Here is a 25,625-nt window from a genome sequence, read left to right on the forward strand (position 1 = left end):
TACGATGAGGCGCCTCTCGACCTCAGCATCTCCAACCGAACTAGGTGCCCCTCCCCGCCCAGGAGCCCCGACTACTACAGGGAGTCTCTCAGTCCGGATTACCGAGACTACCGGGACACTAGCAGCCCTCATGACTCCGACGACTCGGACTCTCAGCGGGCGTCCCACAAATCCGCCAAAGCGTACAAAAAGGACATGATGAGGAGATACCGTAAGTAGTAGTAGTGGCACTGGCTCCACCTGGCCTCCCGGTGTATGTGTGTCCCTCCCCTCATGCCTTGCCCTGCCCTAGTGCCATAATCAGGTTACTACCATCACCTGACGCTCGCTGCAAAACCTACCCGCGGGGGGATGGGACGGTGAAGTGAGAACCTGTTGGCGTGTGTGTGTGTGTGTGTGTGTGTGTGTGTGTGTGTGTGTGTGAGCTTCTCATTATGTTTCAGTTCACTTTTAGCTGCCTCACTTCCTCGTCGGTCAGTGCTGGGTCAGGTCAGGCGGCGGGGCAGCTCATGACCTTAACGTAGCACAAGTGACTCTAGAAAGTGAAAGAGGGTTATTTCCATATCTGGGGGTGGTGGGATGGGGGTGTAGGCTGCAGTCCAGTTGCTAGGGTGAGGGGGTAGAGGTGTGGGGCAGGAGGAGGAGGCAGGTGAATGTGGGGGGACATGTGAGAGGAGCGGAAGGCGGTGATGGGGGGGAAGGGGGAGGAAATGTTTTGTTAGAGTAGGGGCATGATGTGTCTTGGCAGTGTTGCAATGTGAGCAGTGAACGGCGTGTTGTGAATCTTTGTTATGCCTCGACTCCGTATATAGGAAATATCTTCATATGTAGCCTCCATGTGTCTAATTATCCTTAAAGACTCCCGTCATACTGAAGCTACTGGGTGATTGGGACGCCTGACTGACTGGCTGGGAGGGAGGGAAGTGGAGGAGAGGAGGAATGGAGGAGGGAGGGAGGGAGGTTGGTGGGTGACCTTGTGCCACTTCGCCTCGCTGCCGGAATCGGTGGTGTGCCAAAGCAGCAGTTACCACACCACCCCGCCGCCCCCGATAGCCTCTCTCACTTTTACTTCCCGCCACCACCATCGCCGCCACACGATCCCACTTTTTTCTGGTTTATTTTTCTACTTTTTTTCCTGGTTGAATGTGGTCTAACAGCGTCTTTCAAGAGGCTGCGGAGGGTCCCGTTTGTGTGTGTGTGTGTGTGTGTGTGTGTGTGTGTGGTTCGGAGAAATTCGTTTGTATATGTGCGTGTGTGTGTTCGTTCGTAGGTGGGTTACAGCTCACCTTGCCTCGTGTACAACTTAGGTCGTCGCCTCGCGCTTCCTAGTTTCACTCTCACCCCCCTTACTCTCCCTCCTCGCTTTTCTCACTCTCACTCCCCCTGCCTCCCCATCACTCCCTCCCTTCACTCACTTCCTCCCCTCACAACCTCCCTTTACTCTCACCACTTTACTCACTCTACCACCACCACCACCACCACCTCCTCGCGCACTCCCTTTACTCTCACTCCATTACTCCCTCTGTACCTTCACTCACGCCTCCGCACAACATTTCCTTCACTGCGCCGCCACTCCCGTCACTTCCTATACACGCCTCTCTCTCTCTCTCTCTCTCTCTCTCTCTCTCTCTCTCTCTCTCTCTCTCTCTCTCTCTCTCTCTCTCTCTCTCTCTCTCTCTCTCTCTCTCTCTCTCGCCTCCGTGACGCAGCCCCTTGCCTTCCTTCCGCCTCGTCGTCCACTTGTCGTTAAATCAAATTAGAGGAGTGACCCTGAGCATTGGTATCATTTGAATCCCACGAGCAATGGCGACCGGCACACACACACACACACACACACACACACACACACACACACACACACACACACAGAGAGAGAGAGAGAGAGAGAGAGAGAGAGAGAGAGAGAGAGAGAGAGAGAGAGAGAGAGAGAGAGAGAGAGAGTTTATCACTTCATTCATGTCTAAGCGTGGCAGGAGAGGAGTATTTTGGGTCCAAGCGAATCGAGATACTGGCAGGTGAGGTATTCAGTACTAATAGCAACCTTGTTTTCTGAGAACGAGAGAGAGAGAGAGAGGATATGTGGAAGGACCCTCGCCCCCGCCCCTTCGTCAGAATCCCATAAATTGCGGAACTGAGCCGTTTAAAATTAGGTCACTCAGGATAAGCAGAGAGGCAGGTGATGGCCGGGTGGTGGAGGACTCCCGCCTTTGTGACCGGGAGGAGCACGGCGGCGGGTCGGCTGGCGGGACGTGGGCGGGGTTGGGCCGCTGGGGACGTGAAGGTGTTCCTAGAGGCGATGAGTTGGGTTATGGTGCCGAGGACTATTACTGTTATTGCTACTACTACTACTGCTGCTGCTACTACTACTACTACTACTACTACTACTACTACTACTACTACTACTACTACTATTATTATATTATTATTATTATTATTATTATTATTATTACTACTACTACTACTACTACTACTACTACTACTACTACTACTATCACCATTACTGCTGCTGTCATCACTTCTTCTACTTCTACATTTTTTTTTTTCGTTCTTGTTTTCGTCTCCTCCTCCAGTATAAACTTAACTGCCTCCCCCACACCTTCCCGCCGTCTCTGGCTTCACCTCCTCCCTCAATCCCTTCCTCTCTCCCACCGGAAGTTGGTCAAGTTAAGTCAGGAGTGGCTGCTCAGCGTAATTACTTCCTATGGAGCGACGGTGGCAAAGACCAGCAAGTATTCTCGTCAGTGTTCATGTCAGGGAGACATCCGCCCGCGTATTCTAGTTAGGTAGTAGTAGTAGTGGTAGTGGTAGTTGGTGGTGGATGCGGGCTTCTTGTGGCGGGGATGGCAGTTTAAAACTAGGCCGGATGGGACAGGTAGGACCCCCTCCCGACACTCCCTCACCCACTCTTAGCCTCATTTCCTTCTTTTCTCTCTCTCTCTCTCTCTCTCTCTCTCTCTCTCTCTCTCTCTCTCTCTCTCTCTCTCTCACTCTCTCTCTCTCTCTCTCTCTCACTCTCTCTCTCTCTCTCTCTCGTATCGTCCGAGTGACAAAGAACCGCCATCTTTGTGGGTTCGGAGGAGGCGGGAAGGAGGAAGGCGTGGTGGTGGTGTAACTCACTTCCGGAACGGAGACGCCCCCGGTGCTGACGGGTCGGGAGGGGGCGGCGCCTGGTGGAAAAATAAGGGAAGTGGAAGCTTTATGAATGCCCGGCCCATGCACATCCTCGAAATTCCGGCGGTAGGCTTGAAGTAGGCCATCCGCACCTCCAAGGTATCGCTGGCCTACCTGCTCTGCCTGCTGCCCCCTGGCCCCACGCATAGGCCCCAGCCGTCACCTGCCCGATGCTACATACCGGGACTATTAATACCTGATCCACCTGCAGAATTGGGTTAGCCAGGCAGCAGCAGCAGCAGCACCACCAGGAGGGAGGGCCACGAGGCAACCTGAGGGCCATGAGTCACTGATGTGTGTGTGTGTGTGTGTGTAGTGTGTGTGTGTGTGTGTGTGTGTGTGTGTGTGTGTGTGTGAGGTGAGTGTACGCTCCTATGTTTACATGTGCGTGTTATATGGCCATGTGCGTGGGTGTTGGGTCGGAAAAGGACTGTCCCTGCTTGCATGTTTATAGGAATCAATACCACGGTGTGTGTGTGTGTGTGTTGTGTGTGTGTGTGTGTTGTGTGTGTGTGTGGTGTGTGTGTGTGTGTGTGTGTGTGTGTGTGCGTGCTTGTGTGTGTGCGTGCGTGTGTGCTTTTTCATTCCCAGCAATGCCAGGATAGCGGGCAGCCAGAAGTAGGCCAGCGGGGCGGGGCGGGGCGCGGAGGGCGGTGTCAGGGGAAGGAAGTGTGTGATAGCGGCGCGGCAGACAGGCCACACACTCTTCCCCTTTCGAGCTGTCACAGTCCCTCCCGGGTCACCTTAGGGATGTTTGCTCTCATACCACACGAAATTACCCTTGGCGAGGAGTACTTATTGTGCTACAACGACACAAACAACCTTTACCTTTACCTCTGTTACCAGTATCGCCTGAAATATAAAGCAGCGTATAAATCTAAGTATAGGAAAAAATACATTCCCGGGGAGCTCGCCATTGTGCCTCTGAGCCCCAAAGTTCACCAAGGTCTCGCGGAGGTGGCGGCGGGAGGCAGGGGTGGGGGGTGGGTGAGGGGGAAGGATGGAGGGTTCACGCCCACTGCCCCGGCCCAGTTATCTCATCCATCTTCTTGTCCCTCTGACCGCTGCGGTAAGTCTCCTCCTTTTTCCTCCTTTCCTCCTGCGCTCTTTTATATTTTTATTATCTTTTCCTGTTGTCGGAACTCTTCCTTTCTGCGGATTGTCTTTCCCTTACTGTTATGCTCGCATGTCTCGCGGGCGATACGTGCGTGTGGACGAGTCAGGGTTTCCAGGAAGGCGTACAGGCGCGAGAGAGGTAGAAAAAAGCGGGGTGTGAGCAAGCTGGTATGACGTGAGAGGCGTGTGAGTGAGCCAGGAGGCGTGAGGGAAGCCAGGGTGTGAGGTAAGGCAGGGTTGGGTGGGCAAGCAACAAGGAAGTGAGTTTGTAAGCTGAACCCCTGCCCGCCACCACCACCACTACCGCCACCACCACCACCAACCTGCCCGCCTGCCAGCAAGCGTTGGGCGAAGGGAGGTGCCAGGCGTCACCACCGTGGCACTCACCCTCGTTTTCCCCCCCTCGCCGTGAAGCGCTCACGAGGCGGCCGTCCCGTTGTCCCTAGCAGCGGTGGCTTGCCGGGGCGTGGGCGTGTGTTGACGGGTAGACGAGCGGCGAGGGTCAGGAGGGCAGGTGATATAAGAGGCGCTGGCGCGTATGGCACTGTCTACTTCCCTCCCTCATCCTCCTCCTCCTCCTCCTCCTCCTCCTCCTCCTCCTCCTCCTCCTCCTCCTCCGCCTCCTCCGCTTCCTCTTCCCCTTCGATGTTCTTTTCTTCCCTCCTCTCGTCTGTGTGAGGGAGGAGGTGGGTGGTGGACTTAGCCTTTGAACCCGGTGCGTTGACATGTCGCTCTCTCTCTCTCCTCTCTTCCATCTCTCTCTCCTCTCTCTCTCTCTCTTCTCTCTCTCTCTCTCTCTCTCTCTCTCTCTCTCTCTCTCTCTCTCTCTCTCTCTCTCTATGTGTGTGTGTATATATATATATATATATATATATAATTATATATATATATATATATATATATATATATATATAATATATATATACTATATATATATATATATATATAATATATATATATATATATATATATGTATGTATATATATATGAACACACACGAACAAACTCAGCGAGAGGGAGGAGGCACTCCCTGCCGTGTCTCCGTGGCGCCACAAGGTTCAAAGGAGTAACACGAAGGACAGCCCGCCGAGTGGATCAATAGACAAGTCCCTCCTATCTTCCCTCGACCCCCTTCCCGTCCCCCTCCTCCTCACCTTGTATAAGGAAACTCTGAGCTTAAAATACTCCCACAGGTCCGAATTTAGCCTCTCTGCCACGCGGGGCGCCTCTTGCGGGATTGGAGGGTCTCTGTGCTCCAGTGGAGGGCCCTCGGCGCGTGCCGCACCGCCGGGCGGGGCACATGCGGGTGTGAAGGAAGCGTCTTGTGACCGCTGATTCGAGTGTCAGGTGTTATAGTGTTTGGCGGGGTGCGGCCGCCGGGAGGGGAGGGGGCACAGGTGTTGGCGCCAAAGTTACGCTTCCGGTTGGCGCCTCTTCGGGTCTGGCTGCAGGAAAACGGGCACCAAGTAAACAAACCCGCGCTGCCAGAGGTGCGCCGCCCCCCCCGCACTCCCCTCCCAGATATTATATAAATGTGTACATGTTCTGAGTCGCGTGAAATTCCCATGCAGCACCTTAGTCCCATTCACCCCTCACCGACCCTAGATGGAGGTCGTCTCGCCGCTGTGCCGAGGCGAGGCTTTCACTGGCCGCCGCCAAGGTCCAGCTCCCTCCCGGCACGGGGGATGCACCGACTCGTGGACAAAGAAAGGCTTGTGTCAAAAGACTGAGCCTGTAGTAAAACTTGTGGTCGGTTTTACATTCTCTGCAAACCCTTTTGTTTTATTCCTTGACCACGAGGATCCGCTGACGTGACCAGTAATCCTTTCTCCACCGCCTCATGCTGCCCGCGCCTCCTCGTCCAGGCGCCTCCCGCACATTCGTCTCCACAGCGCCTGCATTTGGCGTATGGCGTAAAAATATCTCGGAAGAAAAGAGAAAATTTAGAGATCGTGGCTTTGAGGAAACAGTTTTCTCTCCGGATTTGGCGTTTGAGGCGAAGTGTTGGCCAAGACGCTCACGTGGCAGAGGTGTCGGCGACGACGGAGATGGGTCACGATGGGGAGAGGCGGAAGGTTACGTCATCTGATTGACTTCGTCCTCAGGAGGAATGTTAATAGCTACAGCTGTGTGTTTCCTCGGAGGATCCGTTATGAAACAGGGGGCACAGCAGGCTCAAGGTCTCGGCCCCCACGCATTGCCTGGGTCAGCCTGGGGTCACCTTGGAGGCCACACCTGCCGGACCATCGCCGAGGTCGTCAGGTGGAGGCTTGAAGAGGAAAAGAATTTTGCACCTAACTCTTTACTGACATCCTTCAAAACCTGTCGGCGGCAGTCATGTTCTCCATTAGGGAAGGCTTGAGGACCACCAGTCAACATTAAGGGGAGAGGGAGGGTGTCTGATCGGTGAGTCAGAGTCATGGGCGGTAAGAGCGGCACCGTGCCAAGTGCCAGGTGGGTAAGTCAGCTCAGCCCTGCCCGACAGGTAAACTCGAGGCCGTGCCCGGCACTCGCCACGCGTCACCGCGATCGCTGTCCCTCGAATATCTCACATCTTGCCATACCTACCTTCCCTTCCGTCATGGCCCCTCCCTCCCTCCCTCCCTCCCCTTGGCCTTGTACTCACCCGTACTTGTCAGCTTACTTTTTTTCCAACTGACATGCCGGTCTCTCTCTCTCTCTCTCTCTCTCTCTCTCTCTCTCTCTCTCTCTCTCTCTCTCTCTCTCTCTCTCTCTCATCTCTCTCTCTCTCTCTCTCTCTCTCTCTCTCTCCAAACTTACTACTTGCATGTAACCTTCATCATTTATGTTATTTTGCTTTTTTACCAACATTTTGAAAGATGTCCACTTTCCCGGCTGAGTGTTTCCTCACCTGCCGCCCTTCCCTCGTCCATTCACGCCAAGGCAGACACGTGCGGACAGGTGTACGTGGCCTGGCATGCTGTTGGATCAGGAGAAGGGAAACAGGTGGAATATACTGAATTATTTCCACGCGTGCCTTCATTTCCCTTCACTCCACCACCTCCTCTCCCTCCCTCTTCCTTTCCTCCAGCCAGCATCCCTCCCCGTGCCAGCTCACCTCTCGGGCACGCCAAGAGAACGCTGTTTTTGTGTCCCGCTATTTTAGCCAAGTGAGCCCCCGCACTAATGATATCGAAGATGGTTTGCGGGCGGGCGGACCTTGGACGTGGGGAGGCGCGTTTAAATGATGGTTGTCTGTGCGTCTTTGTTTTCTTTTACGCTCCTCTCGGAAGTGTTGGAGATGGTGTCTCGTGCGAGAGAGAAGCAGGGAGGCGGGGCGAGGGCACGCAGTGAGGGTTCTTGTGGTTGGCCAGTCTCGAGGCGGAAGTTGTGAGGAGCAAGCGAAGAGAGTTGGGTCAGCCGGAAGCCTGCGTGAGTGGCAGCCGTGTCAGTGAGGTCTCCGCGGCAGCGTCAGCACCATTCAGAGGGCATCAGCAGGTTACTATTGAGTCAGCATGGAGGCGGGGGGTGGGTGGTTTGACAAGGACAAACTCTTGCTTGCATAGTTATACGTACACACACACACACACACACACACACACACACACACACACACACACACACACAGCGAGAAGGAAGTCACTTTATGCCTCGTGTTATGCAAACCAGCAGAAAGTGAGACGGTCCTCGATTCTCTCTGACCTCCGTTTTTGTGAGTGAGTGAGAGCGGCGGTGCTTCCCCTTCCTAACCCCCTCACTCCTGATTCTCCCCTCTTCCTTTCCCTCAAGATTCACCACTACCACCACCACCACTACTACTTGGGGAGCGCCTTTTATACATCCACGTAAATCCATCCGGAGTATTATCTGCTTCTCCGCTGGTGTGTTTAACTTTTTTTTGTCCTATTACGTCAAAGAATCCGGCGGTGACGTCAGCAAACGGGGTGGACCAATAGGAACGCGGCGGCCCTCGGGTTGTGTCAGTGAGTGAGAGGGAAAGTTGCCGTCGTCCCTCTCTGCTCCTCCCTTCCCTCCTTTCCCAGTCCCCGCTCTTTCTTCCTTCCCTCCTTCCTTCCCTTCAAGGCGAGGTGGCCGAGAACCGAGGCCTCTGCTGCAGCCACCGTCTCGTCCTATCACGCCAAGTGTCAACAGGGTTTAATTAACACGTGAACAAGAAACTCGCTCTTCTCTTGCATCTCGTTTTTTTTTTCTATTATTATTATTATTATTATTATTATTATTATTATTATTATTATTATTATTATTATTTTTATTTTTATTATTATTATTACTGTTATTACTATTGAATCATATTCTTGATGACACGAAACATCGGCGACAGTTATTCATAGCGCACGGCGGATCGTGAGTCAGATGATTGTGTGGGAGTCCCAGTGGCATTGTGACCCTCACACACACACACACACATAATCACCAGCATTTGAGCCATGACTGACCTCGCTCTCAGCTGACGAGTCGTTGAACCCTTCACGTGTGTGTGTGTGTGTGTGTGTGTGTGTGTGTGTGTGTGTGTGTGTGTGTGTGTGTGTGTGTGTGTGTGTGTGTGTGCGCGCGCTGTAGAAGGTTAGAGGTAATTGCGGTGGTGGCTGAGGTTAGTTAGTAGGCTGTAGTTGTGGTGATGACGATGATGACAACGCCAGTAATGATGGAAGGAGGGGGTGTTTGTCAGCGTGGGGGTTGCGGCTGAAGGAAATACCTTAATAGAGGAACAACATAACAAAACTTTCCCTCCTCTTCCTTCCTCGCCTCCTCATTGTGTACGGACCTCCTGCGTCAGCGTCCTTCCCTCCCCCCCTCACCCTGACTGGCTATCCCCCTCCACTCTTCTCCATTGTCACGCTTAGACCAAGAGGGAACTGTCACTTATTTGATCTACTCCCTCGGCCTACCACGTCTCTTTATATGGCGGCGGTGTTCCTCTTTCCTACAGCGTTCCTCCACGTCCTGCGCCCGCCGGGGCCCCGCATACTGATTGGCGTGCTGATTTCCTCCCGAGGCTGAGGTGCTCGAGGGGAATAAGTAACAATTACGCTGAACTTGAGGTGAGGCGCCGGTGGCGGGCGTCAGGAGGGAGGCTGGCGGGGTTTAGGATGTGGAGGGGTTGCTCAACGGCTCTCCCTCCCTCAACCCTTCCTCCATCCTACCCCCTCCATCCCCCCCACCAGCCAGCCAGCCAGCCAGCCACTTTCGCCTGACCCACTGGCACACTTTGCCGCGCGGGTGCCAAGCCTCTCTTTTTTTTCTTCATCTTTTATTTATTCCTCTCTTTCCATCTCTAATTCATCGTCGCTAGGCCTCACCCAGCCCAGAATTCGTATTTGTGGTGTCTGCAGGAAGTGCACACGGCGCCCCCCGCGTCCTGCGAGGCGCCTCTCGCTAAGTCCGGGATGCGGCGACGAGCCAGGCACTCTCACTACCTCCGGATTGTGTAGCAGCATTGCGGTTCCCAAGCCACCCCCCCACCTTCCACTGCCCTGCTGCACACACTCATGCTGCAAGTCAAGGTGAAAAGACGGAGGTCCTCGTCAAAGCCTCGCCAGTCTCACTCAGTGGTCAGCTTGAGCCTCGTGCCTTGGCCGGCGCAGTCGTCTTGTTGACACACCAAGACGGAATGAGTTGTCTCGTCGCCTGCTTCGCTCCCTCTTCCATCCCCCCGCCCCTTCCCCTCACGTCTGTCAGCTTTCCGATAAAGTTACTTCAATTATTTTTTATTTCCATTCCATCGGATCGAACAGGTTAAAATCAGGTTTCCTGTGTTCCGCTTTGTTTACAACCGGTCTACACGGTGGCGGTGGTGATGGTGGTGGTGGTGGTGGTGGCGGCGGCGGTGGCATTGCGGCGGAGAGTGTCACCCGCGGGCAGGTTACCGGTGACCATGACTATGACCTGCTGGGCAGGTTGTCGCTTTCCACCTTCATCTCTGCCACTTCAATATATTGCTGCAATTGAAAGGGCAAGTAAATGGTAATGATGATGATAATAATAATAACGATGGTGATAAGATACCATAGAAGGGAGGGCAGTGTAGATAGCGTGCCGGGCGAGGTGAGGGAGATCTCGGGTGCTGAAGGGGAGTTGAGGCCCCACCGGTGACGGGCAGCGGCTCATTTGTCACTTGGCCGCTGAATGCCCACGTCCGGGTGTGCGCGGCGAGGAGGCCTGGAAGGAAGGCTGAGCTGCCGGACGCGCGCCGATCACACGAGTACGTTATGAGAGTTGGGGAGTTTGTTTGCTCGCTCTATAAATGGCTTAAAAATATTTGTTCACGCAAACTTTTCACTTCCATTAAGTGTGTTGTGTGTACATGCTGTGTTTTTTATACTTAGTTGTTTGGGTCTGTATTGATGAGTGAAAACACCTTCCCTTGTATGTATATATGTATGTAAAGTGTTTGTAACTTGGAATGGTTGTTGTGTAAGGACTGAATGCATCTAACTCTTCAACACACACACACACACACACACACACACACACACACACACACACACACACACACACACACACACACACACACACACACACACACACACACACACGTTCATCTTCCGTGTATTACAAATATTGAAGCAAAAACCGAAATCACTGAGGCGTCTGAAGTGTCCCTGGGAGACAAGCGTGGCAGGGGGAGGGACGACGAAGGAGAGGAGAGGAGATAGGGAGGGGAGAAGAGGAAGGCAAATCGAGGCGGACAGCGGGTTGGGGAGGGGGGTGAAGTGGGGAAACAGTAGAGAAAATAGATCAAGCTGTCTCTTTATACCCGTGGAGGCCGAGTACCTGGTCTCATAGCCCCTGGAGCCCGTGTACCCTCCCGCGCCATGCACCTGTCACCGGGGATGCATTTGTCTCACCTGACAGGTCTTCATTATCTCCGTGCCTTTTTCCTCTCTCTCTCTCTCTCTCTCTCTCTCTCTCTCTCTCTCTCTTCTCATCTCTCTCTCCTCTCTCTCTCTCTCTCTCTCTCTCTCTCTTTCTCGCCCCTCTCACTCTCATACTCGTACTCCTCTTTTTCCCTCGACTTTTTGGGATGTTGTTTCTAGGCCTTTGTTTGTATACAGTGCTCGTTCCCTCCTCTCCCTCTCTCCCCTCTCCCCTCTCCCCGTCTCTTCCTCCGCCACGCGCACTTGTTCACGCTTCCGTATTTTTTTTTTTTTTTCTCGTTCCGCGCCTACGCCGCTCATTCGCTACCACACGTGCTGTCCTTGTGACGGCTCAGATGTAACAGCCTCTCTCTCTCTCGTCTCTCTCTCGCTCTCTCTCTCTCTCTCTCTCTCTCTCTCTCTCTCTCTCTCTCTCTCTCTCTCTCTCTCTCGTGGTGGTGCCAGGTAATGTTTAAGTCTACCTGAAGGCGCTGCAGGTGGTGAAGTACGGTGTGTTTGCCGCTCCCTCACCTGACTTGCGAAGAGGGAAGGTGTATCCTGGATTACGTCATCAAAGGTCACGTTATTTGTGTTTTTTCTTTATTTTTATTCAGTCTTTGCTTAGTCAGTGACCTCACCTGGCGCTGATTCACACACACACACACACACACACACACACACACACACACACACACACACACACACACACACACACACACACACACACACACACACACACACACACACACACACACATATGCACGCACGCACACACTTCATTTTTAGTAGCACATATCAGAGAGAGAGAGAGAGAGAGAGTGGGGGGGGGGAGTATAACAAACTCATACAAACAAACGAGCGTAGGTGAACAGGAACGACTGAGAACAAATTCACTCTCCCTCCCCCCTCCTCTCCACGTCTCCCTCTCCCTCCTCTTCCCTCATATGGCGAGAGGGGAAGTGGAAGAGGGAGGGTGGGGGAGGCGGCCTTGTGTCTTGGGTTGCGTACTGCTGGTGGTGGTGAAAGTAACTTGGTCCACCACCACCACCACCACCACCACCACTAAGGTAATAAGGTTACACACACACACACACACACACACACACACACACACACACACACACACACACACACACACATCACACAGCACACACACTCACACGCACACTTGGTCTGAATAATAAACGTTCGTAACTTAAAAAAGAAAAGACACATCCGGTGTTACTCTACGAATACTAACAACAAATAGTAACAACGACAACAACAGTGGAATGGAGGGAGGAAGTTTGAAGTGTTATGTCAGGGAGAGGAAGGGAAGGGAAGGGAAGGGAAGAGAAGGACTGTGGGAATTATTGAGGAAGGGACTGTACGTTTAGTGGTGGATGGACAGGAGGGAGGGAAGAGGTGGAAGGGTGGTGGATTTGAACGTTGCATAGCAGTCCGACATTTTTTACTGGATATAGAAGCCGTGTGTGTGTGTGTGTGTGTGTGTGCGTGTGTGGTGTGTGTGTGTGCTCGACGCAATAATCTTTAGCGTTACAGTGAGGAAGTTACATGAAGGGGAAGACCGGAGGTAAAAGGATTAGTGAAGGTTGCTCAGAGAGAGAGAGAGAGGAGAAGAGAGAGAGAGAGAGAGAGAGAGAGAGAGAGAGAAGAGGAGGGGGTGGAGCAATGGGATCGGTGATTGACAAGGCGGATGAAGTAGGGGGTTGGTGGGGGACTGGTATCTTGTGAGGGACATGAGGGGTGAGGGTATCGAGGCCACGGAGGGAGGTGAGGGGGAGTGTAAGAGGAGGCAGGGGGCGGGGGAATGGCAGGGGGCAGCAGCATCACCGTGTCCTCAGTGCAGATAATGTTTATGTAACAGTTGTGAGAAGGGTGTAAAACTGTTGGGTATTGTTGTCTCTCTCTCTCTCTCTCTCTCTCTCTCTCTCTCTCTCTCCATCTCTCTCTCTCTCTCTCTCTCTCTCTCTCTCTCTCTCTCTCTCTCTCTCTCTCTCTCTCCTATACCCTTATCCTCCATCTCCCTTACTAACTCCTTATCTCCCTTCACCGTCTTTGCCTCCTCATCTTCCTCCTCCTCTTCCTCCTCTCTTTATATTTTTTCACCAACTCGCCATCCTCCTCCACCGACCTTCCTCCTCCTCCTCCATTACTCTCCTGATTCCGCCTCTGCCAGTCTTCCATTCCTCTCCACTAGTTTTCCTCTTCCTTTTCCTTTCCTTTCCTCCTCCTCCTCCTCCTCACCTCCTCCTCCTCCCTCCTCCTTCCTCCTCCTCCTCCTCCTCCTCCTCTTGTCTTTTACGTTTCTCTCCTCCCTCTTCCTGTCGCCCCCTTCTCTTCCTCTCCCTCATCCCCTTCCTTTCCCCTCTCCCCCTCCCCTCACACCCATCTCTCGCAATGCCATTTCCTCCGTGCTTCCTCTCAACCTGCGGCCTTCACACTCGGGGCACGTCACACTCCCCCCACCCTTCCCTTACTCCCCACTCCAGCTCCCCTCGGTAAAGGAGTAGAAGGATGGGGTTGGGTTAAGCTTCTTCCTTTTGTGGATAAGTGAGGAATTCGATTGAGGATTTGATTGATTGAAGAGTTGAAATGAGGGTATGAGTATGTATCTTCTCCCACTTCTCCTCCTCCTCCTCCTCCTCCTCCTCCTCCTCCTCCTCCTCCTCCTCCTCGTCGTCGTCGTCGTCGTGGTCTTATCAGCTGTTATGGTTGTAGTATCAATTTGTTATCTTAAGTAAAGGGTTACAATCTTGTTCTATAGGTAAGAAGTGAAGAGTAGGAGATGTATTCTTCTTTGGATTAGATTACTTGTCATATGCTCACGTAATTCCCTCTCACTCGTGTCTCTGCGTGTGGTGTCTGTGTGTGTGTGTGTGTGTGTGTGTGTGTGTGTGTGTGTGTGTGTGTGTGTGTGTGTGTGCATTGGGGCGTCTTCCTTGTCTGGGCGTGTTCTCAGCTCCCGAGGGCGTCGTGTGCAGGGCAGGGTTGGGCAGGGCGCGGTAGGGTGGCTGCACACGTCAAGGTATCGAGACTGTGGACGGGGTAACGGGGTTGGTTCGTCTTAGCGGGGCTCGTGTATGTAGGTCTAGTTCAGGGTGACCCACTTTCACACCACTCTCACTCACTCCGGGCCCGCTCTCTCGTGCGCACACGCACACACACACACACACACACACACACACACACACACACACACACACACACACACACACACACACACACACACACACGTAATGCATACAAACTCACTTACAAATATATGTACACATGAATACACACACACACACACACACACACACACACACACACACACACACACACACACACACACACACACACACACATAATTGGACCCAAGTCGGCCTTGCATGACCTCGCTCCTCCCCCTCCAGCACCCCAACTCCCACTCCTAAACCCATGCCTTCACCAACAAAGTCCAGAATGACCTAGCTACCCAGGGCCGAGGGGGAGGATGGGGGTGCCTTGGCATAAGGGGGAGTCATGGAGATAGTGGGGGTGGTGGGGAGGAAGGGTAAACACACACAGGGTCACACGGGAGAGGTCACGGCTTGGAGATAAATGTTGACCTTGTTTATGATGCTTAGTGTCCAGAGATATTTAAACAACATGGGGGGTATTCTGAGGTTTCACTTTTAGAGTATTTGTAGTAGTTGTAGTTTTTGTAGTAATTGTAGTAGTGCTAGAAGGAGGAAGGAGGCGTGATAGTGGCAGTAGTAGTGATCGTGATAGCTGTAGTAGCCGTTTTTGTTATCAGCCCTCATATCAGAAAGTAGTAGTAGCGGTCGGGGCGGCGGGAGGGGGGGGTGTGTCAGGCTGCAGTAAGCACATGTCTCACCTCGTGGTTCTTCTCGTCCCCAACACCTGACTCTGTTTACCTCTTCCTTTATCACCACCAGCGAGATAACACACCCGAACATTCTGCCCGCGACCTCCTCTATATCCATACACACCACTGATTTCCCTCACTCTCTCCACCCTCTCCTTCCTCCTCCTCCTCCTCCTCCTTCTCCTCCTCCACTCCTCAAGACTGCAAGCACTACCCTTACTCAACATGCAAGTGTTTGTTCCCTTGCCTTCTTATTTCACCTTCCCTCCCATCCAGTTGTCATTATTTTTCACTCGCCTTATCTAAGTAGGTCACTGTCGCCCCAGGCCTTGCCCCTCCTTACGTGATAGTATTTGATTGTCCGTCTTCCTATCTGGCTATCTGTCCGTCCGTCCGTCCGTGTGTGTGTGTGTGTGTGTGTGTGTGTGTGTGTGTGTGTGTGTGTGTGATGGATTGGTGCGCGCTACGGTCGTGATCATCAATTATAGGAAGCAATAAATTCTAGTCTCATTTGGGTGTCGCGGGGCACGCCATGAAGGGAGGCTTTTCTCCAGGCTGAGTGTGTCTGAAACGCCTTGAAATTGATCCTGTCCATCCGTCAGTCCATCCTTCACTCCCTCCCTCCATGCCTCCGTTCCCGCGTGTGTGTGTGTGTGTGTGTGTTTGCAAAGAAACATGTTGGTGTCTTTATTTTTCAGGCGGATGTTGGAAAGCTTTGTATTGCTTCTCTCTCTCTCTCTCTCTCTCTCTCTCTCTCTCTCTCTCTCTCTCTCTCTCTCTCTCTCTCTCTCTCTCTCTCTCTCTCTCTCTCTCTCTCTCTCTCTCTCTCTCTCTCTCCAACTGTGTGTCTGTGTGTGTGTTTACCATGAACACTACTAAGAAAAAGAATGATGTGTAACCATGTTTTTCTCTCTCCTCCCCAGTGGATACCGATGGTGGCAGAGGCGTTCACCCCCACCACCACCACCACAACGAGTCCTCTCTCCACCACCACCACCATCACCACCACCTCACGGGCGGCGTGGGCAGGTCGCGGGAACAGATGCTCCAGGACCTGCTCTCCTCGGGCCAGGTGATGAGCCCCCACCAGAACGGTCCCAATGGCCCCCCTGTCTCATCCACCGCCTCCGCCACCACCACCTCCAACTTGTACAGCAACTACCCGCCCCACCCCGCCGCCCACGCTGGCCACCGCACAGCCTACTCGGCCACCCAGCCCAATACCTCTGGTAAGTGTAGCTCTCTCTCTCTCTCTCTCTCTCTCTCTCTCTCTCTCTCTCTCTCTCTCTCTCTCTCTCTCTCTCTCTCTCTCTCTCTCTCTCTCTCTCTCTCTCTCTCGTGTGGGCGTATTACATACTCACGTACTCCGACGCACCACCAACTCTGTCCGTGGCGCAACTTACCGCTGCGTGACTCCTCCTCCTCCTCCTCCTCCTCCTCCTCCTCCTCCTCCTCCTCCTCCTCCTCATTCTTCTTCCGCCCACGTCCCCAATTTTTTCCCTCCCTCGTCCTCAATCCTTCTCACCGTATTCCTCCTCTCCGTTTCCTCGCCATTTCCTCCTTGCTCCTATTCCTTACCCTCCTCCTTTTTCCTCTCCTCTCATGTTGCGCCTAGAATTTTTGTCTTAACTTTTCATACTGCCTGACCTCGATGTTCATGAGTCGCCCTTCGTGAGGTCATGGTGTGTCGTCGCCTCTGACCCCTCTGCAGGCGCCCGCCACTTCGCTCTCTTTTAAGCCCTGACGGACAGCCGGACTAGGATTTCTCGTTCGGAAATTGCATCTCAGAGCAAGCTTTGTTTTTCACCCTTGAGCTTCATGCACCGACTTCTAGGAGGGGCGCTGTACCCTATTAAGGATTCCTGGAAGCTCTTGTGTTCTCCGGCGTCCAGAATAAACTCTGTTTTCTTAGGCCAGACTCCAGAGTATGTTTTTTCTTTTCTCCTGGAAAGCTTGCAGTCGTTTGCGGCGCCACCTGGGTAAAAGTTGTCTATGTGCGGTGGTCCGTTGGTGTCTTCGGTTTCTAGGGTTTTAGGGAGAGGGAAGCAGCTGCTCGTCTAGCTCTTAGACCATTCCAGGGACGAGAAAGCCTGTTAGCTTGCACATTCCAGTTTCCGGGAGTCCGTCAAGGTTACTTCACCACGCCGCCCACACAAAGTTCTTCCTCGGCTTCACCTCACACCACACCCACCACGCCGCGTTGTGTGGCGGTCCTGTGGCCTGGGGAGGGCGTGTGTCCTCGCCGTGTCTGGCTGGAGGCGGGGGTGGGTCGTGCTCGAAAGCTGCCGTGCATTGCTGAACACGAAAGTTGAAACACATCATGGACCTTGCGGCAACTCAGGTCGTGACGTCACTGAGCGGCCTGGGTTGTCAAGGGTACGACTGTTCGGGAAGTTGTCACGCCGCTGCTGTGGCCGCCACCGTGAGCTGTCTCTCTGCCCCTGCACATTCTCCAAACACTGCTGAACAGTTATTGTACTAAGATAACTCTAATTTGCCCATCCCAGATGCATGGGGCGCGGCGAGGGCCGCGCCGGGGAGCGTCAGGCCGGCGAGTCCAAGCCGAGGGGAGAGAACTCGAACGCGGTACCGCCTGATCGCAAAGTTACCTATTGATCCACACCAAAATAGCGGCAGTTACGTCACTGGCGGCTTGTGACGCACTTTTTAAAGACGCGCGGAAGGACTGAGCCTGGAAGTGAAGGTTATGCGGGGGCGTCCAACCGGCCCCCGCCCCCCGCGCCGCCTCCCGGACGCCCCCGCCCTCGTTCGCCGGACCATTTAAGGACTTTGATTTCACTTCTTGCAGAGAAAGTGGCACTCATATATTTGGCGTACTCTCATCTAACGGAAGAAAGTGCAGATTCAGGAAGGAGTCTGAGAAAAAGAAAAGTTTGCTTGCGAGAAGCAAGAACACTGGCGGAGAGGGACCTTTTCAAACATTTCAGTGAGCGCCCGAGTCACGTCCTCCGCCACGCTCCCATTGGACGGAGGAAGAAATTGCCACTGGGGTTCCTTTCTCCGTAGAATTCTTTCTTAGGTTATTTCTCCCCTAAAAACATATCTTCCTGCCATCAGACGGCTGTTTATCACAATCACAAGGTTACCATATGGTGCAGACGCCACTGTGCCTCTCATGTGTGATCGACTCCTACTTTGTATCAAGTTCAGCATTTTGCCAATACTACTTTTTTTTGTCATACAGGGGAAGCGCTCCTCCCTTTTAACTTCCTCCCCTTTCCTTCTAACGATTCCCCCCAACCACGTTCGTACCCTCCGTACCAGAAAGAGAAGCGACCGGCCATCCGGGAGCCGTAAACGACCCTGACCCCGCGGCGGATGAGCCCCGCGGCCCGCACTGCGACGCTCCCCCCTCCCTCCTCACCCTCACCCATTACCTCGACGCCCTCGCCCGCTACACTCAACACCCACGCCATTAATGCCCTCGTCTCCCCGTGAGCTCAGCGTGGCGGCGTGAGCTATGTGGCTCGTTGCGGTGGTTGATGACGGCGAGAGCAATGCGATATGAAGCGTCGCAGCAAAGATCTGGGTGGATGCGTGATTCATTAGCAATAGAAAGTGTTAAGGTAGCCTAGTCTTGCTAACCTCGGCGCCGCGCGTGGCCCACAGCGGCAAGCAAACTTTGGTAGCACTTCTTACAGTGGAACATGACACAGCACACATACTGTTAACCACACTATAGCACCGCCCGGAGCACGCGGTGGTGACCACACACACACACACACACACACACACACACACACACACACACACACACACACACACACACACACACACACACACACACACACACACATGGCGCAGTAGAAGAGTGTTTGCCGCAGGTCATGTGCTGCTTCTGAGTGTTGTTGTTATTGTCGTTGCAGTGGGTGGGGTCGCTGCCGCCCTCCCCGGCGGACTCAGGCGTGTCCGACGTGGACTCCTCGAGCGGCCACGCCAGCAATGACGAGTCCAAGACCAGACTACACCTCACAGGTACGTCCCCCCCCTCACTCACCACCCCAGCCCCGCACAGCACTCACCACGATCCCTCCCACGCATACCAGCACCACACCTCCCTCCCACGCCAACCTCCCACGCACTCCCACGTCTGCACACTCCCTGCCACGCAACACCCAGGCACCGGCACTCACCCCCCACCCACCCAAACCCTCCCTCCCCTCAGGCACTCACAAACTCACGACTTAACGACTTATTGCTCCTGTTAGTACTACTTCAGCCCACACCTCCACGCACTCCACTCTCCCTCTCTCTCCCCACACACTCCTCCCGACTCACTGCTCACTTACTGAGTCTCTGATTTAAGTATTTCTTTGTGTTAACCATTTCTCTCTCTCTCTCTCTCTCTCTCTCTCTCTCTCTCTCTCTCTCTCTCTCTCTCTCTCTCTCTCTCTCTCTCTCTCTCTCTCTCTCTCTCTCTCTCTCTCTCTCTCTCTCTCTCTCTCGTTTCTCTTTCGGACCCCATGACGCACTGAGTCCGTCGGGCAGGAGAGAGAGATAGGGAAGAAAAGGAGAGATAAGGGAGGGAAAGAGAAAGGAGAGGAATGGAAAAGGCAGACAAGCAGATGAATGATAGCAGAGAGAGAGAGAGAGAGTGTGTGTGTGTGTGTGTGTGTGTGTGTGTGTGTGTGTGTGTGTGTGTGTGTGTGTGTGTGTGTGTGTGTGCGCCAATGTTAAAAAAAAATTAATCTTAAAACGATGAGAAATGCAAATGAGGGAGAACAGAATGAACGTCAAATGAGAAAAAGGAACAAAGAAACAAACAAGCACAAAAAAAAAGAAGGAAAACGAAACAAGGAAGGAAAACAACTGAAGAAAAACAGGTTTGAAGTGCGATTTTTTTTTTCCTTTCTTTCGTTTCCTCATTTACCTTCCGGACAAACAAACAAGCAAAGAATGGAAAGGTGTCAATAAACTAATCTTAAATCCCTAAATCTCCTCCTCCTCCTCCTCCTCCTCCTCCTCCTCCTCCTCCTCCTCCTCCTCCTCCTCCTCCTCCTCCTCCTCCTCCTCCTCCTCCTCCTCCTCCTCCTCCTCCTCCTCCCTTCCCCTTTTCCCTTCCTCATATTTAGTATCATGGATGACCAGTGTATTTACCAACCGCTACCCTTTCCTTCTTCCCCTCCTCCTGATCCCCAAGTGGAGGCCTATTTGACCTAGTGAAGTCTCAAGTTACCGATCTCAGACGAGCACTTCCTTTCCCACGAGGAGGAGGAGGAGGAGGAGGAGGAGGAGGAGGAGGAGGAGGAATCATTACACGACTAAAATAAAGGAAAAATGCAGAATTGTTAAAAATAATTACGAAGGAAACTACAAAGAAAATGTGTGTGTGTGTGTGTGTTTGTGTGTAGATGTAAAGGAAGGAATACAAATGTGCATGAGAGAGAGAGAGAGAGAGAGAGAGAGAGAGAGAGAGAGAGAGAGAGAGAGAGAGAGAGAGAGAGCACTCATTGTCAGTAGGGGCGGAAGTGGGGCTGCCCTCATTCTGTGGTGGTCAGCGAGGGTCAGCGGGTCACCTCAGGTCAGGCAGGTGTTGTTGACTGACCGCCATGGGAGAGGTCAAGGAGGTATTTTTGGAGGAGAAAGTTGACCTCAACCTAAAAGGGAAGTAAGGAAACAGCCTTCCACACTTTGCCCGAGGAGAGAGAGAGAGAGAGAGAGAGAGAGAGAGAGAGAGAGAGAGAGAGAGAGAGAGAGAGAGAGTGTGAGAAAGGAACGGTCACAATATTCATTAGATTAACGGAAAAAAAGTTTGGTTCAATCTCTAAAATTTAACACCCTACGTTGTTGTGGTGAAAAAAAAATGTGTGTGTGTGTGTGTGTGTGTGTGTGTGTGTGTGTGTGTGTGTGTGTGTGTGTGTGTGTGTGTGTGTGTGTGTGTGTGCGTGCGTGCGCGCGCGCGTGCTAGCTGTTTATGGATGTGTAGAATGGAGCTGTTGTTAGGTTAATTGATGTAGGAGATACATTTACTCCGCCGACCAGCGCGCGGACACACACACACACACACACACACACACACACACACACACACACACACACACACACACACACACACACACACACACACACAATAGTCAGGTCAGGTTTGATGCTTGCCTCTTCTCCTCTCATCCTCCTTTACTCCCTCTCTCTCATCCTTCTCATCCCTCCCTCTCTCCCTCCGTTCCACCCACCCTTGCACCCTCCGGCCATGTCCCCAGCTCCCTCAACACCTCACAAAACCTCTTTGCCCAGATCTGCACATTCCCTCCAGTCAGCCATCGCCTGTTCTCCATAACTTATACATGCTCTGCTATTTTATCCCCTTATTTTCTGGTTATTTCGTTGCCTTTGCTCTTCGCCTCCACTCTACCTTCCTTGTCTTTTTCTCCCGGTGCAGTGTGTGGGTCTCGGACGCCGGAATCTCCCACGTCAGGCATGGAGGCGGGTGGTCCTCTCCCATCCTTCCATCCGACCTACTCGCCTCAGCCTCTCCACATGCGGTCCCCGTCGCTCCCGCCCCACACGCCCACCTTCTCCCGCCCACAAGGTATATACTGACTGACTATTCCTGCCCTTGTCTAACCCAAACTCGTACTTGAACGTGCATACTCTACCCACAGGAAATAGTCCACACACACACACACACACACACACACACACACACACACACACACACACACACACACACACACACACACACACACACACACACACACACACACACACACACACACACACACACACACACACACACACACACACACACACACACACACTTGCTCTTCCTTCTCACGTACTGCCTCTGCCTTTTTCCTCTCACCTGTTCGTCATGTTACCTGTGTCACCTGGCTGATTGGATATTGGCCAAGAGTTCCCCTGTTCCATTAGTTTTCCTAAAAGAGCTCATTTTCTTGCCACCTGTACAACGGTGCCGCCTTCACCTTTTCTCGAGGGTGTGACTGAGGCGGCCTTTCTGATCCCTTCCCAGTTGTGACACCTGTGTGGAGAATATTAGGTATACACTCCCCTGCCCACTGTTGTCATGTCTAATGCCAATACATGTTTGCCACACCAACAGCACTACCGTTACAACCACCAACACCTCCATCACTACCGTAAATAACAGTATACACTCCTATTCATCATCATTCCCATCATTGTTATCACCCTTCCTGTCAGCACTTCCCAACCACCTCTCCCTCCTCACAAGCTCCCCGATGTCCCTCGCCCTTCCCCCGTGGCCTAAAGGTCGCTGAGGTGTCGGGTCCCAGCGGAGGAATAACCTTAACCATGAAACGAGACAGCGGCTGAGGAAAGTAAATTAGGGAGCATTCACTTTTGCATTATGAAAGAGGAGAGTGAGAGTGTGTGCGTGAAAGGATTAGTGGGTGTTGCGGCAAATGCGCGTTCAAACCCCGGGTAATGAGGCCACTTCATTTGGCGCACTGCTACCGTGAGGCGTAATGTCGGGAGCAACAGGTGTGCGTCAAGCTGACATACAACCACTGACAGGTGTGGTGGCCTCACTCGGGGGAGGTGGGAGCCTCGGGTGGGCTGAGGGTGAGAATTCAGGCCATGTTGCTACCGTATGGCAGTAACGTGAGTGTCTTGGCGGCTTGGCGAGGCGACAGGAGGGAAAGGGGAAGGAGAGAGATATAGAAGGGAAAAGGCCCGCTTTATTTGGGCCAAGGTGGTGATAGTTGTTGTTGGTGGTGGTGTTGTTGTAATGGTCAGACGTCAGTGTGGAGGCTAGGAGGGGGAGAGGGGGAGAAGAGGAAAGGCTACCACAGAAGGGGGTGTGAGGGTGAGTGAAATGTTAGAAGTAGGGAGGAGGGGAGGGAGGATGACGGGTAGTTAAGTGTACAGGTGGTTGTTCACGGCATTCGTGACTCGTGTGAGCAAATTAAGAGTGACTCGCTCTCCCCAACACCACGCTCCCCGCAAGACGCGACGCACACAGCCTGGTGGCGGCGCGGAGAGAAACCAGTCCGTGATCCCCTTCCCCTCGCCTCCCTCCCGAGGTGCACGGAACGCCTACACGCGGGAGGCGGCGAGCGGCGGGGAAACTCTTGCCCGTGAGGCGGACGTGGCTGACGCGTGACGGAACTTTCTTTAGTGAGAGTTGCCAGAGAGTGAGAGCGTGGAGGAGCACCCTGAGGGAGAGTGGGAGGAGGGAGAAGCTTGAGAGAAACCTACTCACGCACCTGTGCATCCTCACCCCGAGAAAGTACGAGTAAGCCTCGCTAACTGGTCCGGCCGGTGGTGATGGTGGTGGTGGTGGTGGGGACGGATGCTGGTGTCGAGGTGGTGGTGGGGAGCCCCGCGTCTTCACACCACCACCACCACCACTACCACCACCGCTACGACGCCCAGCTCACCAGACAGACCAAGATGCTGTGGCGGGAATTAAAGGGTTGGCGGGGTCGTCTGAGGGTGGAAGGGCGGGGCGGGGGGTGGAGGGGGGGTGCGGGGGATTCGCGCTACGGCCCGGGCCACTGGATAACGGAAATGCCGCCCATCCACCCACCCCACACCGGCCCGCGTCTCCGAGCAGCGCTCATGGGGGCTGGCGGCGAGGCGGAGGGGAAGAGAAGGATGGGACGAGGGTGAGGGGGAAATTACACCCACACTGCCTCTTTCCCTCCTTCCCCTCCACCCACACCCCACTGACCCACTGTATAGTCTCCTCTTCTTCCTCCTCCCGCGGCGTCTCAGGCACCGCTGTAGTCTCCTCGTCGCTACAGAACCCTCATTTCGCTTGTCTTCCGTCACTCGTGAAGGGCGACCGTAATGTGCTTTTTTGCGCCGCCCGTGTTTAGGGAGCGTTCTCTTGTGAGGGAGGTTGAGGGGTGCATATATCTTGCCAATTCTTTCTTTTCCCTTCTGTTTTCTTCCTCTTGAGTTGTGTAATGGGGGGACAGGAGGAGGAGGAGGGTGGTGGTGGGGGTTGTGGCGGTAGTGGTGTGGTGGTGGTGGTGGTGGTGACCTTGCTGTGGCGCTCAAAGTCAGCAAGTCACTGCTCCCCACCACTAACATCGCCGCCACCACCTTCATTACCATCATCACTATCACTTGTGCCTTCACCATCACCACTCCCATCATCATCGCCACCACCACCTCCTCTTCCTCCTCCATCCGTCACTGTCATCGCCGCCACACAAACACTCCATACATTCCTGAGGCGGAGGAAGTCCACTCCATCCTTAATCGCTTCCAGTTGGCAATAGTGGAATGTTTGTGAAATTGGTACATAATTACCCAAGAAACAAAGGTCGCAGAGGACGCAACCAATGACCTTGCATGACCCTCAGCTCCTCCCTCGCCCCCTCCCCCTCCTCCTCCACCCATCGTCTCTCCTCCCCCGCCGCCTTTCTTTCCCCGCATAACTTCTTACGCCAACACAACACATCATGACTGTACGGTTCACTCAGTCGATTAGAGGAGGAGGAAATGTTGGAAATATTTGTATTGATCAGTATCGCGTGCCCCGCCGCCGCCCTCAGTCCCACAGAGCATCCAATGTCCACCTGTAGACAGGTAACGGTGTTGCTAGTGGCAGTGCCACTCATTAAGACAGAAAAAAAAAGAAGGCATGCAAAATGATGCATTTGGAGTTAGGGTTGCGTGGATGGTTCTTGGGCGGCCGGGTTGCATAGGCAGGGTACCTGGCTTCTGATTGGTGGAGGGCGTGGTATCCGGCCTGTGATTGGTGGAGGGCGGGATCGTCCGGCCAAGGAACAAAGGGGTGAAGGTGGGTTGAGTGACCAACCTCAAGGTCACCTGGAAACACCCGCCACTCCCGAATATAACACAGCGCCGTGGTACACCCGACCACGCGCGTCACAGCCACAATTAAGAATCCAGGAAATGTTGTCCTCGTCTGGTGCGGCGGCGGGCTGCCTCGCCCGCCACTGCGGCCCTCACGCTGATGTCACCATAACAATGTGTTAAAACACTGACACCGTCCCGTTGAGTGCGAGTTAGCGGCGAAGAAGGAGCAGTGAGTCATTCTTCGATGCTCCTTCTGCCTAACAAGGGACCCGGAAACCACCTCGCGCTGCTGACGACGCACACGACGACTTTATGGCAGGAAATTGTTGTCGTGTTTTTGTCAGACAGACCCGGTGCGTCGAGGGCGCATCGTGGACACTCGTCATGTAGAGGATCATCCCTTATGAAAATGTGAACAATTTGCCCGACTCCACGTTTTAGAGTTGTGGACGCTGAGAGCCGCCAAGTGGTTTTCCCTCAACCTCGGCGGCGCCGCAGAGAGGCACCACCTCTTGAATGAGTGTGGAGTGAGATGTGAGGCCTGAGAGGAGGCCGCGAGCGGATTTAAGAATAGGCTTCACAGCGGACGGTGGCGCGACCTTGAGGTAGCGCGTTGACACCGTTTTCCCGCCACCTGCTCCGCGACAAGCACGCCCACACGCCGCCAGCAGAGTGTTTATCTCCCGCACCGCTTGCCACCCGCGTCCTGACGCTCATTGCCTGACGCGACGACAGACGCCTTGATGAGTTTCCGGAACGTAAGTTAAAGGAAATGAATGATCGCGAGGCATTTAGTTAATGTTGAACGCTATCCCTGCTTGGCAACCGTGCTTGATCCTGCTGCCAACTCAGACGTTTGGCGGGAGCTTCGG

The 25,625-nt window shown here is 53.5% G+C and overlaps 1 protein-coding gene across 6 annotated transcripts in view; it reads left to right on the top strand.

Moving 5' to 3' along the window:
• Positions 1 to 25,625, top strand: part of LOC135102075 (ecdysone-induced protein 74EF-like) — a 30,358-nt gene that overhangs the window by 524 nt on the left and 4,209 nt on the right. Inside the window, exons 1-4 of one of the 6 annotated variants that reach the window (XM_064006776.1) lie at positions 1 to 211; positions 15,903 to 16,208; positions 18,867 to 18,975; positions 21,380 to 21,529. The exon at positions 1 to 211 is cut by the window's left edge and continues 523 nt beyond it. In XM_064006776.1, coding sequence (XP_063862846.1) covers positions 16,080 to 16,208; positions 18,867 to 18,975; positions 21,380 to 21,529 — 388 coding nt within the window. In that variant the 5' untranslated portion in view covers positions 1 to 211; positions 15,903 to 16,079. Of the gene's footprint in view, positions 212 to 3,834; positions 4,241 to 10,083; positions 10,472 to 15,902; positions 16,209 to 18,866; positions 18,976 to 21,379; positions 21,530 to 25,625 lie in introns of those variants that run through there. The other 5 variants (XM_064006771.1, XM_064006770.1, XM_064006775.1 and 2 more) reach the window with 5 other exon arrangements.

This window comes from Scylla paramamosain, chromosome 7, assembly GCF_035594125.1.
Source record: "Scylla paramamosain isolate STU-SP2022 chromosome 7, ASM3559412v1, whole genome shotgun sequence".
NCBI classification, from domain to species: domain Eukaryota; kingdom Metazoa; phylum Arthropoda; class Malacostraca; order Decapoda; family Portunidae; genus Scylla; species Scylla paramamosain.